Below are 16,785 nucleotides of genomic sequence, written 5' to 3'. Positions count from 1 at the left end.
GGCTCCAGCGGCAGCGGGAAGGGCGGCGCGCGGGCGCCCAGGCGCTGCCACAGCGCGCCCGGCGTCACGCCGTCCAGGCCCTCGAGGGCCACCTCGTCCAGCAGCGCCCACAGAGCCTCCATGGCGGCGCCGCTTCCGGGCGCGCCGGACGTGACAGCGCCGCTGCGACGGTAACCAAGGGAACGCGCAAACAGCGCGGCCCGGCCCGTGCCCCGCTCGGCGCCGCCCGGCCCGTGCGGCCCCTGCCCGGCGGGACAGGCGGCAGCCGGCAGGGCCCGCGAGCCCTCGGGCGGCCCAGGGCCCGGGTCTGCCCGGGGAGCCCGCGAGTTCGGCCCCGGCGCTGCCTTGCGGGGAGCAAGAAGAGACCGGGGGGCACTTGGGGAGAGACGCCGCGCAACTGATAGTAGCGTCTAATTATTTGTTTTTACTACCAAACTGTTTTGGGACGAGCTTGAACTCTTTCCCTCATAACATGGGGCCTAGTTAAYCACAGCTTTCAGCAACAGCTTGCGAATACTCAGTGGGGATTGCTGGAAAGAGCGCGCATTTCCTCCAAGGCAAGCAAGGTAAATTCCTTAACTAAATGCCTCAGTCCTCTGTGAGCTCTGAGGTGACTGAGCTGACCCCACAGGAGCAGTAGCTCCGGAAAATCCTCCTGGGGTTTGACTTTGCACACAGCCTCTGCTTTGAAATTATGTTCTCTGGAAGTACGTTAGTGCTTTAGCACCTCACTGGGCTTTCCAAGATGTGCCCCAGAACTACATTGCTTGTTAGGGCTTGGAGTACAAATTCCTCATGGTCTGAGCCTCCATTTTCTGTTGAACTGTGAAGGGTTCTCCAAAAATCCCTMTTTTGTCTATTCTTCAAGATAACTGTTCATTGCCCTCCTTAACACTCTTGAAGGGTTTGCTCTTTCCAGTATTATTCCTTACTTGGTGGAAGCACACTACTGTTCTTTAGTAAATAATTTCTCTGCTTAAGCATGCTAATTATATTCTCTTGTTTCAGCTTTATGTGAAGGATATGGTGACTGATTTTGATGAAAAACATGATGAATATTTAATAACCCTTCAGCAGAGAAACCGGTAAGATTCAGAACTCCTATTAAACTGWGTGGGTAATATCTGATGTGTGCTGTGCTTTATAGTCAGCTGTTGCTAACTAATATCAGCTGTTGCCACTTATTAGCTTAACAACTTGGTTGTGATGCAAAGTCTGGTTTGATTGGTCTTACAACAATCAGGTGAGTTTCTTTACTTTTGTATATTTGCTAAGGTACAAGCTAAAGTTTTATTAAAATTGCCAGTATTTCTTCAGTGTGTTATAAAATATAGAGAAAATTAGTTGTTCCCATTATTTATTCAGAAGGCTTTTGTTTATAGAGCATGAGGTTCTGGGGTGAGACATAAGTAGCACCTCAGTGAGTGAGAATATCAAGGTAAGGATTTCTGCTTTCAGAAATACAGAAAACTGCATCCAAGAGCTTTCCCTGCTCAAGTTCTTCTAAGACTGGAGATAATGACAGCTAGGTTGCTCTTGCAATCTTTGGATTAGGTTTTACTGACTTCTTTATGTGTTTGTACCATCTGTCCTACCGAGGAAGTATTGTATTTTTGGTAAGGTTTCATAGATTAATTCAGAAAGGTCTGCAGAGCTTCTTCGCATGWCCTCCTGTACCACAAGGAGCAACRTTTTCTATCAAACCCTGGAACAAACTTTTTGTTTGTTTGTTTGTTTKTTTTTCCCTCTGTCAAATCCTGAAGCAAACAACGATTTTGGTCAAAAGCCCCAAAAAGGAGAAGCAAGAAGGTGCAGTCAAATTGTTACCCACAAGACCCAAACCCCTTGGGCTGCCCCTCACCTCACAAATTAGGACCAAATGAGTGGCACTTGTGGCAAAAACAAGAACAGCTGAAACAGGGAGAGTACTGGGCTGAGCCTGGAGAAAAGGGAGGGAAAGTGTGAAGTGTGTTCCCCCAGTGCTCAAATTGGTGATTAGAAGCAGGTGTTAATTGTTAGTAATCTTAAACTGAGTTTAAAAAGCCCAGTGGGTGGGGGGACTGCTTTGCCAGTGAAAGCACTTGGTGGAAGAGGCAGCTGGACCTGGTGTGGCCTGGGACAGGAGTAACTGGAAGGTGTGGGAGACTGTGGAAGAAGCCTGGATGACTCTGGTACTGGTGGTCTGGGAGTTTCTGTTGTGCAGCACAAGTAGCACAAGCCCCTGCGTGCAGGGAGAGAGGTGGGTGAAACCAAGGGTGAAACAGGGAAATGCAGCAGCTGAGCAGACCTGGAAGCTGTTGTGGGGTGGGAAGGGGATGCTGCCTGATTCCAGTGGCGGCCTGTAGCCTTGGCCATATCCATTGTCAGGAGCCTGGGGCTGCAGTCGCTGTTTCAGGCTGGGAGTGGGCGTTGCTGTGTCAGGGTCTGCCCGGTGTGCTCAGCAGAGCCCAGGCTGCCCGATGGAGCCGGGGAGGGGGCTGGTGGTCTCTCTCTGATTAACTAAGATGGAGTATGTGGCCTGGAAGGGAAACTTTGGTCAGCAGCCAGTGACTGGTAGTGCTCAACTATCCAAAGTGAAGCCTATGCTTGGAGGCAGCCTAGAGTGGAAGTAGTGGAAGAGTTTAAAGTGACTGCTGCAGTGTGGGATCCTGGAGGGATCCCGTGTGGGATCCTGGGAGCCTGGAGTGGGAGTGTGGAAGGCTACAACGAACCAAAAGTTCCTTCTGTGCAGCCCGAGTTGCACAATTAGTGCAACTAAATTAAGACACACCTGTGATGATGAGGAGTCCTGCTCCAGGGAACAGTAGCACTTCTGCACTGTTCAAAAAATCTTTATTTGTCTTTTTTACTGGATTTTTCCTGTTATTTCTAATATTACTAGTGATTGAGATTTTTTTTTTCCCCCCATGAGTTTCCAAACACAAATAGCAATGCTTTTCTTTTACAATTATTCTTGGGAATCTCAACCATTTTTATTATTACTCTGGWTAGTTCTCAGAAAGTTTAATAATTTTTAAGGTGGAGGAAAAAAAAAAAAGTGAAATTAGGAGCATAGAAACAGTCTTTACAGATAGGAAAGGCTTGGTCAAATTTAAGCACTGATACTGTGTGGCACATTAGAATGGTCTAAACCAAACAACACGTCCTGGAAACTGTATTCTGAAACTTGAAACGTTTTTCTGCTTTATGGTGTTGTGCTTGTGTAATAACTGCTAATATAGCCCCCTGTATAAACAATACAAATGTTATTATCCATTCTGTGCTAGGATACTGAGACAATTAAAAAGAAAAGATCCCATACAAATCAGACTGGAGCAGTTAGAGCAAGGATTTTGTCTCTATCTTAATGGAGCTAATTCAGAGCTGAGACATTATCATAAGAAATCCAACTCGCGAGGCTATCTTAAAACTGAAGCAAGGACTGCCAGGACCAATGGTGAGTGTCATGAGAGTTTTGCAGTGATTGTAGTCTAGATGTGTTTTAAACATTTTCTCAGCAGAGCTGTAATCTGGTTGATGAGGCTAGTGAGTCAGGCTGCAGTAGTGAGAGAGCAGCAGCTGAGGCTGGTGGAATAAAGCTCCGTGGGACGCCTTTGTCACAGAGCTTAAGTGGCTTGTGTGTGACAGGTAGGCTCTGTGACATGCTGTTTATTGCTCAGTTGAGCCCTAATTCTGAAGTTTACATTCTCTTCTTAAACCAATATACCTGGAGCTGGAAGATTGAAAACATGTATATGTTGCTAGTACAAAATAATTATGTAGCTTTATTTTGGTCATARCGCTATTGAGAGGTTTTATACAGATGGAGGTCAACTGTGGTATCTCATCTGGTCTCCTGTAGAGTTCAGATAGTAATCAAATTATATTCAATAGCGGCTGCATTAGGCTCATAACTTGTGTTTAAACTATAATAGCCCTCTGAAAGATACATAAACCTCACTTAAATATTTGAAATAGGGAAAAATCTACCTTTTTCTCTTGTATATTGTTCTGATATTTAACTGTTCTTATTTAAAATGTGAGTCTTATTTCTAGTTAAGTCTGTCTCTCACAGTAGAGAGCAGTGTAATATAAGGAATATTTTTCCTTTTATGAAGTTATAAAATGTGGTGCTAGTGACTTGTTTTTTTCCAAATATTCTATTTCTTTTTTCTGTCTTAATTCTTGTCTTGAAACTCCGGAACAGCAGCCCAGCTAGAAGAGGGGSAGTTGCGAGGATGGAGCGGACAGACTGCACCAAGCCAAACAAAGCGCAAGGGATGGCGCCAGGTAGGGCTTAGGCTGGAAACAGTTTTGTGAGAAGATGGCTACAACTGCTAAATAACAATCAGTTCACACACCCTAGGGTGATTTCTCATGGAGATCTGGTGTTATCTGTCTTGGATACTGGCTGGCAGAATAAATAAATACCTTAACCCYCTTTTTTTGGTCTGCTTTGAAGTCCAAAGAGGAAGAAAATCTCCTTGAGAAGGTCCAGGTTCAGAGGCATCCATTACAGAAACTTCTGTAGCCTTGAAGTGATTGACTGGCTCCCAGTTCTGCAGCATAATAGTTGCCTCTGTGCTACRGTGCTTAACTTCTGGAAAACTTCATTCCTGCTTCTCACTGTAGTTCTCTACCCTGCAATACTGTTAAGGGGACATATAGGTGTGATTTGCATAACTTTGGTTGCAGTTRGTGCAAGATTACTGTTTATCAGAGTGGAGGAAAATGCATGCAATTAGTAAAAAATAATAATAATTCTCTGCCTCTAAGAAATTTGAGGCAGCTGGCTTCATAGTTCTTGGATCAGTGGGGAAATCTGTCATATTTTCTTTTGGCTTAAGGCAGGATCTGATCTAAGTCAAGGAAGATGATTCATTTAACAGAGCAAGTATGTATTTTGAACAGCTAGGACATCTGTCACCCAAGCAATTACCCTGCTTGATTAGCAATCATCGTGGCTGAATGGCCAGTCTCTGCTCGGGTGACTGAAGATCAAGGGTTCATCTTRTACAGGTTTTCTTTCAGTGAACATTACAAATACAAGTTCAGACTGTTTTACTTTATTTTTAAGCGTTGCTACTTATTGAATTAATTTTCCAGACTGTTGTTTCTCTCAATACGTTTCTTCTTACAGACCAGTCTGTCACACCTTGTTTGCTAGTCATAGCTGTGTCACTTTAATTACGAGAGCCAAACAAAGAAGAAATCTCATCTCTTACTGCACTGATAAGTTAGGCAKCCATAGGCACCTGTCCTGCTTCAAAATTTTGAGCCCAATTGGATGWGGGTATAGTAGATTTATAGTAGCTTGATGTAAGGCTAGGACTATTTAGCTAAGGAAATGTGCAACCACTGAGTAAGCTGCAGATGGTGCTAGACAGCAGGTTGCATTTTTCTTGTTTGTGGTTTGTGTTTATTCTTTAAATGTAGCTTTCATGCAGTATTTGTGAGTGGTAATATTGGTGCAGGGAAGTGCTCAGTGTGGTGCAAGACCTACATTCTTCTCGGAATGTCTAAGTTATAGAGAAGAGTTACAGAATGCTTTGCTGTTTCTGCATGCTTTCTTCCATCTAGAGCTTCAAACCTTCCATTTCACAGATTAGATTCAGAATGATACTTGGTAGTAGGCTGAACTTAGTAGTTCACTTGCAGAAGACTCATTTCATCCATAGCTAGAGAAATTTGTCTACCTAAATTTACCTRCCTAAATAGACTAGACTATTGTTATGATAATGTGCAACATGTTACTGTTCCTGTGGGGCTTCTGTTCTAAGTGTCCTGGATTGCCCCTGAAAATAATAGCTTTTCTTTGGGTAGCTAAACAACTTGGCAATTTATATTTGAAACTAACTGAATTCCAGGCTACGCTAAGGTGTGCTACAAGGCCAGGAGGTAGATTTATTAGCAGAACACCTTCTACTACCAAGTTGCCTTAACATCTCTGCTCTGGACAGCTCTGTTTCTGATAGTTACAAAATGACAGAGGAGTGTATGAACAGCCATATTTGTCCTCAGTACATAACACATATCTTCCAAAAATTACTTCAGATAGTGGGTTTTTTCCTGTTCCTTTATAATGCACAGATGTTGTTCTGTAAGATTTGCTCATTATCCTTTGTGTACCATAGAAAACTGAATTTCTTAAACTGTTTCTTTTTTGCAGAAAGCTGTGGAGATTAGAACAGAAAGTGGATCTAAACTCTGCCTTAAACCTCCTCCTGAGTACTCTGAGGATTTTGAACCTTATGAAAGCGTAAACATGGAGACAAATGATGCTGCTGCTGTATGTTACTCCCAGGTACAATTTGCTCTTGCCTTCTGTTGTTCATAGTCATGGCAATAGAAATGTTGAATGGGCCCAGTTATCAGTCTTCACTAGCATGTAATATGTAATAGCTGTATCATAAGAGGATTTGGCATTGATGAGATGTCATAAAGGAACAAAATGAAAAGAAAGCAAATGCTTAAGAATCTAATCTAGGTCAGTAACACTAAACCATCTTAAGTTTTAGTTTACAGCAGTAGAATATTCTCTCAGGCAGGATTAATGGCTCGCTTTAAAGAATTTTCAGTTCATTTAGTAGTGATCCACATGGGTATCACTCTTGACTCAGATCAGAGAAAGCTTAAGTAACGCTTGTTACTCAGGTTATTTTTGAACAATTGGGCTGAAATTGCCACAAATCATGATTTTGCCTAACAGAAGTCAGGATAAAGTTTAAAATACGATAAGCAATAAAACTGCTTTCCATCAAAGATGATTCATTGTATTGATATGACTGTGATGTTTGACAATTTAGCCTTCCATTTGGCTGCTAATTGTAGTTCTAGCATAAGCCACGAAAGCCTTTTGAAAAAGGTCTGTTTTTCTGCCTAACCCGTGAATGCCATCAATAAAGCTGTTCTGCCCCTGTACAAAATTGTCCACAGATGATACCACTTACATCAGGCTAAGTTGCCAAGTGTATTTTCCTAGTTTGCACTTCTGTAAAGCTAATAAAACCTCAGAGGTTCATCATCAGACTTAATCCAAAGGATACATATAAATGATTTTTAGTTATTTGTGTCTTTTGCAGATTTTACTGTTTGTCTGCAATTGGAAAACTGAGATTTTCCTCTAATTGTCTCTTTAGATGACTTTTAATTTCCCTTTCAGCTCTGTAATATGTATCTTGGGAAATCATCTGCAGTTAAAATTACAGTAGGCCTCTTAATTTTTACTGTTGTTGTTCCAGAACTACATTTCTTCCAGTAACAGTCCATCCAGGAACTTTCAAGATACCACTCTGACCTCCACCACAGAACTTTGCAGTGATGATAAAAAGGAAAAAATATTATTAAGTATTGAGGACATAAAGGTATGGGAATGGGACATTGGTGGGTTTATTTTCTCATTACATAATTTAATGATAATACTTTGTAAAGACTTGGCATGGTGATTTCAAACAAGCAAACAAAAATATTCAGGCCTATCAAGGTTCTGGATTCCAGATGGAGTTTCAGGTAAACTCTGTCCTTTACTTTTCAAGGCTTTCCAATGAAACTAATCCCAAACCTTTCTCCTGCTCTCCTTCTCTGATATACTACCCTTTGACTCCTGTCATATCTGCTTGTTTCCTAACTCCACAGCTGGAAGTGGGGAAATCGGCCAGCTTTATTTTTTGGGGACAATTTTTAACAGATAATTTTGTGCCTTGTTTTACTTTGATGTAAAGAGAAAAATTTTTGAGAAAATAAGAAATAAATAATATAGGAAGGAGAGGTAGTTGGTGATGGTGGCAGTGAGGGGAAGGGGAGTATTTGTAGTTTTTTTGCTTGTTTGTTTCCTCAGTGCTTGAAATCTGAAGCAGCTTAAGGTTTTCAGTGTGACAACAAAAATACCTTTTGGATTACAGGGTTATTTAAACTTTGCTGAATTTCAAGCTTCTGCTGTAAATCATTGAGGCCAAAAATTGTCAGTATTATCTTCGCTAGCAATTTTAATTGCTTGATTTAGCTTGCTTCATGCTCCCTCAAAATATCAATTTGAAATAGACGAYATGTCTGAAAAACCTCAACCCAAGGTGCTTAAGTATGACTGCCTCAAAAAAAGCAACAAAACAGAGGATTATAAGATATTAGGCAGTCCTGCTAAAATCTGTGTATGCTCTTAAACATGTATTTTATGCTGTTGTCTGTCTAAGCATCTTTTGCATAAAACTGGTACACTGTAGTCTCCTGCATGCTGCAAGAAATAATAGATACTTYGGAATCAAAAGGCTAGAAGTAGCTTGTCACTCTTGTCAGTGATTTTGATTTTTAAAGTTTTAGGGATATGAGTAGATCTGCTAGTACTGTAAATATTATTCCTTTGAGGAAAGGCTTTGAGGAAATGAAGTTTTAATAAGCATAGTCAACTACAGATTTGGCTAATTACTCCTACAGCCTGTCCTGTCACTGAATCCTGTGATTTAAAATGTCTTTGCATGTATCTCTGTACATTTTTTTACTTCGTTATTTTTGAACATCMGCTCAGCTGTTTGAGTGCCTTAAACTTTAAATCTTGAAACAATTTTCACCAGTCAGGGTTTCACGAGTCTGAAGGAATGCCTTGGAGATGCTGTATCTAATAGAAACTTGCATTAGCCCCTGAATCAACTGTTGCCTAACTCAGCCATCACGTGTTTGCTCTCTGTGCCCTGCCACATTTTCAGCCTGTTTTCAGTACAGCAGTTAATTAGGCTGTGTTCTCAGCAGCAGATAATGTGACAGTGCTTAAGATACAAGTTAAGTTTATGAATTTTGGCTTCAGATCTCTATAGCAGAAGATTTGAGTCAACAAGCTGCATTATGAAARCTATTGAATCTTTTGGTAATCGGGGTTTCAGGTTTTCCTTTTTTTTTTTTACAGCTCCTCACCAGAGGGATGAACATGTGGCATAGGAGTATAAATATTTTTAGCTTGATCATAACTCTGAGTTTGAGAAGATACTTTTTCCTCCTGGGGGAGGAAGAGGCAGCTGTGTTGCTGTATTTTAAGACATTTTTGAGCTTTCTTGACAAATCTGTTTGAATTGTACCAGGATCTGAGAAGAAGCTTGCAAATCAGTATAGAAGAGAAAAAGGTGGATGAAAACTCTTCTAGTGATGATTATGACTCTGTTGAAGAGGATGTGTCTTCAGAAGCATCTCCTACTGAGGAAACAATTGCAAGCTTTGGAGACCTTCAGTTGCATAGCAGTAAATCATTGCAGAAAGAAGCTTCTGCTCGTCAGGAGGCTGGGAAGTGCTCTGGCCTTGATTCTGGTGCACTTATTGTGTTGGAGTTCAAGCAGGATCATAATAGTAAGTTCCTTTGTATCAGACAATTTCTTCTACACTACTGCAGTATTTTTTGAGAACACTGGTATTTAGAGTTATGATACAGACCTGCAGCAGTTTCATTTCCAGCTCTGGTATAGTCACATGAGGCAGAAGGAATGAAATGACTGTATCATGCAGGCTGACCAGGCTGCCTTGTACAGTGCAAGACATGGCACTTCCATGAGTTAATTCTGCATATTTTTAGGAGAACTTGAGCTTTCTCAAGCATTGCCAGTACATGCAAGGAAATGAGTGKGTCCTTGCAGATAAGAGAGTTCTTGCTTTAGTAGAACCCCTATGTCAAGCTCCTGCTGTATCTCCTTGTGTACTACTTGCAGGGCTATGACAGAATGAGCACACACTGTATGTACCTGCCTTTTGCGGTGATTCAAAATTGTGGTTTTTCACCAAATCTTTTCCCTGCATTAGTTTCTGTTGTTTTTCTTAGTGGTTTTTTTTTCCTAGCACAAACATTTTTCTACTGCAACAGAAAAAATAGCATACTGGTATTGCTAGCTTTTTTTTTTTTTTTCCTTATTGTTAGCACAAACGGTTTTCTACTGCAACAGGAAAAAAACACACTGTAGCAGAAGCTTTAGCTACCATGGCTAATACTTCAAATCCTCCATTCTCACCTGCTTTTCTTTTCAAACTCTCTTCATTGATTATCCTTTTCTCAAATTGACTCTTCTTCTGAAATTCTTGGWTTTTCTAAGACCCTCTTCAAAGAAAGCTTTCAGGTTTTCCAGATGGAGTTCAGGTTATCAAGACAGAGTTGCAAAACTGCTGACCTTTTTAAGCTCTGTTCTGTCACAGCCARACATCAGGTACTTGTACAGTCTCAAAACAAGACCCAAATTGCTGATGAGTGTATGTCTGAGGTACTCAGGTATGATGTCTCCAAAAATATCTTGGCCTGTTTTGTTTCTCCCAGCCTAGGGGAGACCTGCATAGGATTAGTCTCCAATGTGAACTCTTCTATTGAACTCCATTTCCTGCATTACTGAGCAGGAAAAGTGAGACTAGAGAAAATGCCAGATCTCTACAATCTGCAGAGACTGCAAATCTGCAGCAAAGTCAGTTTCCAAGCAGACTTGATTGAGAAGAATCTTGATTGAAAGGAATCAAGACCTTTCTAAATGTAAAAGGTACAATGAAATCTGCAATACAAAGGAACTGTTTCAGGCCAAGAGTGACAAGTAGGCAAGGACGACTTCAGTGCAAAAAGAGATGTTTGAGAATAGAAGTACAGAGGGGATTAGGTAAAGCTCTCTAAAACAGCATGTGATGTTTGAATTTCAATCACTTGCAATGCAAGAATTAGACACCAATGATGTTTTGAAGCAGTGGGTCTAAAGGAAACAAGAAGTAGTACTTTTCTGTGTAATGCATAATAAAGTTGTTCCCAGTGCTAGAAGATGATATGGAAGCTACATGTCTAAATGCATTCAGAAAGCCTTTACRTGATTTCATGGAAGAGAAAGGGGCTGTTGTCTTTTAAACAGTGGTTTACGTGTATCCTTTTGCTGAAAAAGTCCTAGGGCACTGCTAGGCAGTGTTTGTGGAGGGAGGTGTTGCTCTCTGTTCCTGTTTGCTTTCTTGCATCTTCCTTTGACCAGTTGAAGAGATGGGTGCGGGTATGTGTGTGTGGTGTGTGTGTGTGTTTTGTTTGTTTTTTGTTTTGTTTTAAATGTCTGAGCCAAACGTTTTGTTAGGTCCTGYGTGCTGGTTTGGAGATCTCAATGTCCAAGCCCTGAGCCAGTCACTGAATTCAGTGTGTTCAGTTGACTAAAGGTGTAGAGCTCAGAGGACAGATCTGAGACTTGACCTGCACTGAGTGCTTGTCAAAATTCCATCTCAGTTTCCTTTTAGATGCTGCATGAATTAAGTGGAGGAGTGTTAGGATGTTAGGGAGTGAATGGGAGGGCTGGCAGAAGCAGAGATGGGAACAAGGGCTGGAGCTATGGGCAATACCCCACTTCAGCTGGGGACAGCAAGGAGTAGATGGAGGGAGCTTTTCTCACCATAACTTGATTCAAAGCCTTCATCCCGTTGCCTTGCCAGTGAGACCTTAGTAATAGTGGGTCCTGTGAGACTTGAGCCTGCCCCAGGGACATGTCTCCACTTTGGTGGACACTAGCAGATGAAATTTGTTGGTGTGGAATGGAAGTCTCCTTAGATCTGGGAGACATTGGAGAAGTTTGATATCCTTCCTTTTCTGTCACTSTCCTGAGAAGGGCATTGGGCTGCTTGGACTGTACACTCGGTCTAAGGTGATATGAGTGAAGTTTGGCTCAGCCTTTCACTGTCACCTTCAGTGCTTTATTCCAGGTAACAGGGCAAGAGCTGTAGAAGCAGATAATGATGAAGAGGAGGATGTTAGGGCAATTGCATGTGGCAAGTGCTCTTTCAGTGCCCTTCTGTCTCTTCTGGTAGCTCCAGATGTTCCTAGCACATTGTCTGCTGCTTTTACTTCAGCAACTTGGATCAAGATGTTTAGGCAGTGAACGATCTTCCTCCAGAGAGAACTTTTCAAGCTCTAATGCATGCAGGGGAAATCTTTATTTTCTCAAGCAAGAGTACTCTGCTGTAAACAGGCAGCCCTCTATCCTTTGACATAAACTAAAATTTCATCTTATTTAATGTTTAAAGAATTTGATTTGGACTATGTTAATAGGTGACTCGGGCTCCTTGTTCTCTTTCTACATTTATTGACAGTAATGCAGGTTAAATGTCTGTTGTAGAAAGATATATCAATGTATTTTGTGATGATATATTTTGTTTCATTGAGTCAGTGCGAGTCATGCATATGTACTTTTATATTAATACAAGTGTCAACAAAAGGAAAGAGAGGTGGAGGTTGTCTTTTTAMCTATGCTCATATAATTGAAGTGGGAAAGCGTTAGTTTTTAAGGTCCAATGTGTTTTCCCCAGCTGACTGCTCCTAGATATCTCTGAATTTGATTATTTCTGTTCTTTTATTACCTTGCAGAAGTGAAGCCAGTCCGAGTTTTCTCTGCAAAAAGAAAGGATAATGCTGAAGCGTACGTTCCTGTCAGACCAATTGCGGTAAAAAACCAAGTCAGCCGACCGCTCTCTGCTGGGTCCTTGCAGCAGGAAAGACAGGAAAAAACGTGTCCAAGTAAGAAATAAAAATATATAACGTCAGTAGGGAGTATATTCATGTTTTTTCTCCTCTTTGGTTCAGGTGTAATTTCTACATGCTTTTGTCATGAGGTTTCTTTTTGTCTGTACTTCCTCAGGAGTTCTGAGTCAGTAGCACTGTGCGAGAGTCCAGAGTCTGTGTATTTTAATTTTAATCTTCCTGCCTCTTTATCTTCCTTTACTTTTGCACCCTCAGCATCGGACTTTCATCTCACTTTCAGTTTTATGCTCACTGTATTTTCTGCTTGCTCTATTTACCTGTGAGTACGGCTAAGGCTGTCGACTAGGCTTAATTTGCACCTTGAGCACTGCATATTGGACTCCATTATGGTAAATGAGCTGCTATCTGGTATCRTACTGGATTTTTTTCTTTCTGAACTGGAGAACACCATGTTGAAGATACTGCTGCTTATTCTAGAAACTTGCTGCTAAGATGTGAGTTTTACCTGGGTTTAAAAATAATCTCTCAAATTTACTGGTGGTGATCAGGGTTGCAGTTTTTAATTGAGTTTAGCCTTTAACTGAAGAAAAGTTTAACCTCAGTTATGATAGGGCTGAAGTAACCGTGGAGCATGGTGACCTTGAAGAGCTACAAATGGTTTTCAAGGAAATAAAACTCAGATGTGTCCCAAGAAAGCAAGGTATTGCTGTTTTTGAAAGATCCTATAATAGCGTCTGAATTGAAAGAAAACCTTAATCAAACTAAGGAGAAGCTAATTCTCTTTGCCTTTGGGGGGAAAAATGTCACTCCTGGGACTCTCTTGCTGTTGTCTGAGCAGGTGCTGCTTTGTCTACTTTTAGCTTTTTCTTTTTCTTTTCTGTAGCTTATTTTGTCAAATTTTAACAGTGCTTCTTAAAAGTGCTTCAGTCCAACTGTCACTTGCTTTCACAGTGGGTAGCATAGTATAGAAAAACAGAAAGAACTTTGTTCTGCCCCTGGATTTGCAGAGATGACTAATGCTGGTTGGAAGTATGTGGTTATGACTGAGGATGACTTGGGGATGGATGATGGTGAATGCACTGAGAGCTCAGTTCCTGTTGCTTGTTTCCACCAGCAGTTTACTCTCTTACTAACTTTATTTCACTGTAGCATTATAAGCTTGATTTTGTATGAACCATGTTTAATGTTTTTGCTTGAATTTAATGTCTGTACAATGAGTTTTTTATTTCCTTGACTTCAACATCCTTGAATACAACTGCACTTCTATGACATTTAGTCTTGAATCTGCTATTGTTCGATTTTATTCCTTTAAAAGAGGTTTCCAGCCTGTGATGTTTTTGCTTCTCTGGCATGTGTGGGAAGACTGGGATGGTATATGGATGTTTTGATGGCTGTTTAGGTGATAAAGTTCATCTGTTTTGTCTTAAGAATAGCAAATTCTGACTTCTCTGGTTTTGCTGTTTATGGGATTCCTCAAAAATTGCTGAATACCAAGTACTTAATTTAAGTGCACGTCTGGTGTGCTTAAACTGTCTATATTTCTTTTCAACATTTATTTTACAAAAAGTTTTATTAAATACATGAACAAAGGAAATACATAAGCACTTTAAAATACAGAAATCCCATGTTTCTTGGTTGCTAGTTTTCCTTTTCTCATGATACTGTTTGAGCTGTTGTCTAGAGTAGATGTGACCAGGAATTCTAATGTAAAAACAAATGGAAGCAATTCAGTCGTGCTCGGGCTGTTTACAGGCTATTAGCTAAGCCCTCTGTTAGCAGCTGAAGTGTATGCTTCAAATGTACCCTGCTGTAATGTGCTGCACTCGTACAGTGGGACTGATGGATATTCCTGGCTTCTTTTGCTGGCAGGACCATTAAGTCGCCCGGAAAGACCACTTTCAGCCACTCGGAAGAATGTGGGCGAGAAGGATCCCGAGCTCTCCGTTTCTGCTGTTATTAAAGCTATGCAAATTGAAAATGAAACATTGCAGAAAGATTTGCCAAAGCAGACAGTTTCCACAAGCCAGGAAAAGGTATGGCAAGTTGCAGAGAAGGGACACTTGGTCATGTGGGGGGGGGGAAAAAAAACCCTTTTCCTTAAACATGAATTAGTCTTTTGTACGTTTAAGACTATGTAAGAATGAACGGTGATGTGTCAAACTCTTAACTGAATTTGAATTATTCTTCYGTAGGGTGTGTTTTTTAAATCTCCTTCCTCAGGATATCATCCCACAGTGTTCCCYTGATTTCAGGGATCAGTGAACAACTGACAGAACAGTCACATGATGCATCTGCACAGACAAGTGCACACTTGCAAAACCAGCCTTATCGTTGCTTTTAGCTTCTTTCCTTCTGGAAGCTTCTTAAAATGGTGTGTGATTCCCATGCCAATAAATTCTGCCTTCCTACAGAACCCATTAATATGGGCACAGTTCCCTGTTAAAGTATGTTCTGCTTCTGGAGCAGAGCTGCCATGTACACTTCTAACTTTAGTGCGGGGGAGCTAGTGTAGGTTGTTTGCACCTACCTCTGTGTGTACATCTCTTATCTGCAATACCCACGTTTAAAAGCAATTAGGAATTTCTCCAGCAAACACCTCTTCATTCCTTTCAGATTTAGAGCAGCCCTTTCCTGTGTGTTAAGTCAAATGATCAGGAGGTTCTTACTGACAGCTCTGGCTAAATTTCATGTGCAGAACTAATAATTTGGTTACTTGAACAGAAAGAGAGGACATTTGAGAAAAACCTGTAGTTGGCAAAGCTTCTTTAGGATAATCTGCTTTGGATTTTCTGTTTTGATGTTTGTGAGCCTTGCTTTTATATGACATTCTCAAGTTGCTCATTCAAGTTGCTTATTTGGAACTGTAAGTGATTGACTGCAGCACATAAAATGGAGAGCCAACAGGAAGGTAGGGATTCTCCAGCAAGGGTGGGGTGAGCAAGCAGACATTTGTTTGTATTGGTTTTTARTATTTTGTCTGACCTGGTCACTGCCACCTCTCTGCTTAAAGTCAGTAGTTTTTTATATATAAAACAACTTAGTGGCAGGGAGACTTAAAAGCATTTATGGTGTTTTTCTTGGGGTAGGAAAGAGGAAGCTTGGGCAGGTGCTTGCTAAAGCTTTGGCTAACTCGGAGCCCCACCACATATGCAAAATGAGACTTCATGCAAACATATCTTTAACAGTCATTGGAAACTATTTTACTCTCCTTGCATAGGAGTGCAGGCTGAGGTATTAGTATTCATTAGGAATGAAGACAAACTCTATGAGAAATGTAAGTTGGTACAGAGTTACTAGTTAGTTACTGTTAACTAATGCTAGAGCTGGTTCCAAACACTCATTTATTCCAAAGCTGCAGGCTAATTAATACTCTTTTTATGTGTATAGAGGAAAATATAAATGAGCAATATTCCTTTTTCTTGCCTAGACACTTCCCATTTCATCTGTTTTTGTTTCTGCAATGGCTGAACCTTCAGAAAAAAGTCAGACGACAACTGCAGTCACAAAAGCTGTTGAAAGAATAAGTCTTTTTGGAAGCAGGTATATATTCTTAAGGTTACGTTCCTTTTGTTGGGGTCGTTTCTCAGTATTGACCACCAATGCACCTCAGATATAGGAGACTTCCTACAAGCAGTGGCAGAAATATGGAGAAGGATCCAGCCTTTGCTGGTGAACTGCCATCATCTCCCTTTAAGGATGCCTTTACATTACCTCTCAGACCATTTCAGGTGTAGCAGAGAACTGGACCCTAACCTCTAAAGCAGACTCTGTATCTAAGATGGGAGGCTGAGATAGCTGCTGTTCTGTGTCGGGGTGCCTGGGGTGCATCCTGTCTTCTCTTTACTTTCACACTGGCAAAACTGTTTATTAAATATAAATGAATTATGAAAAAATAAAATTGAAAGGATGTGTGTGTTTCAGGCAACAGAAGAAACTTCTGAAAGTTCTTCAGGAGATTGAGAGACGTTCTGTGTGTGACAAGGATGTATCTCTACCTGATGGAAAATCTGAAGAGGATTCCACAGCAAGAGAGAGGGTTTGTGTGGATGAGTCTAACAACTGATACTTCTCAAATTATTATTTGATGATTCTAAGTCATCTTTTCATTTATGAATAGGGACCTCCTCCTGCCTTTACGAATAGGGTACCTAACTACAATCTTCTGGAGGTAGAAGGGAATGTAAAGGATGTCTCTAGTTCACAAMTACTATACTATCTGCATAATTGTCTTCTTTAATGTAACAAATATATCTTTTCCGTGTTATAATGGGGCCTCTTGAAAACATTGCTTATATTTTCATSTCATTTCAGTTGCTCTTCCTCCTTTGGAGGACTTAGCCATAAACATACCA

At 40.9% G+C, this 16,785-nt stretch overlaps 1 protein-coding gene across 4 annotated transcripts in view; it reads left to right on the top strand.

Moving 5' to 3' along the window:
• Nucleotides 1–495: 495 nt before the first annotated feature.
• Nucleotides 496–16,785, top strand: part of KIAA0556 (KIAA0556 ortholog) — a 55,387-nt gene continuing 39,097 nt past the window's right edge. Inside the window, exons 1-11 of one of the 4 annotated variants that reach the window (XM_026049045.1) lie at nucleotides 496–566; nucleotides 1,009–1,085; nucleotides 3,267–3,436; nucleotides 4,187–4,269; nucleotides 6,149–6,283; nucleotides 7,221–7,343; nucleotides 9,048–9,309; nucleotides 12,320–12,469; nucleotides 14,303–14,466; nucleotides 15,861–15,973; nucleotides 16,355–16,469. In XM_026049045.1, the coding sequence (XP_025904830.1) occupies nucleotides 1,024–1,085; nucleotides 3,267–3,436; nucleotides 4,187–4,269; nucleotides 6,149–6,283; nucleotides 7,221–7,343; nucleotides 9,048–9,309; nucleotides 12,320–12,469; nucleotides 14,303–14,466; nucleotides 15,861–15,973; nucleotides 16,355–16,469 (1,377 nt within the window). In that variant the 5' untranslated portion in view covers nucleotides 496–566; nucleotides 1,009–1,023. Of the gene's footprint in view, nucleotides 567–1,008; nucleotides 1,086–2,138; nucleotides 2,240–3,266; nucleotides 3,437–4,186; nucleotides 4,270–6,148; nucleotides 6,284–7,220; nucleotides 7,344–9,047; nucleotides 9,310–12,319; nucleotides 12,470–14,302; nucleotides 14,467–15,860; nucleotides 15,974–16,354; nucleotides 16,470–16,785 lie in introns of those variants that run through there. The other 3 variants (XM_026049043.1, XM_026049042.1, XM_026049041.1) reach the window with 3 other exon arrangements.

The sequence above is a fragment of the Nothoprocta perdicaria genome, unplaced genomic scaffold, assembly GCF_003342845.1.
Source record: "Nothoprocta perdicaria isolate Ctin4 unplaced genomic scaffold, notPer1 scaffold_59, whole genome shotgun sequence".
Taxonomy (NCBI): Eukaryota; Metazoa; Chordata; class Aves; order Tinamiformes; family Tinamidae; genus Nothoprocta; species Nothoprocta perdicaria.
The sequence above is the reverse complement of the archived record's forward strand: the minus strand, read 5'-3'. Positions and strand labels throughout refer to the sequence as shown.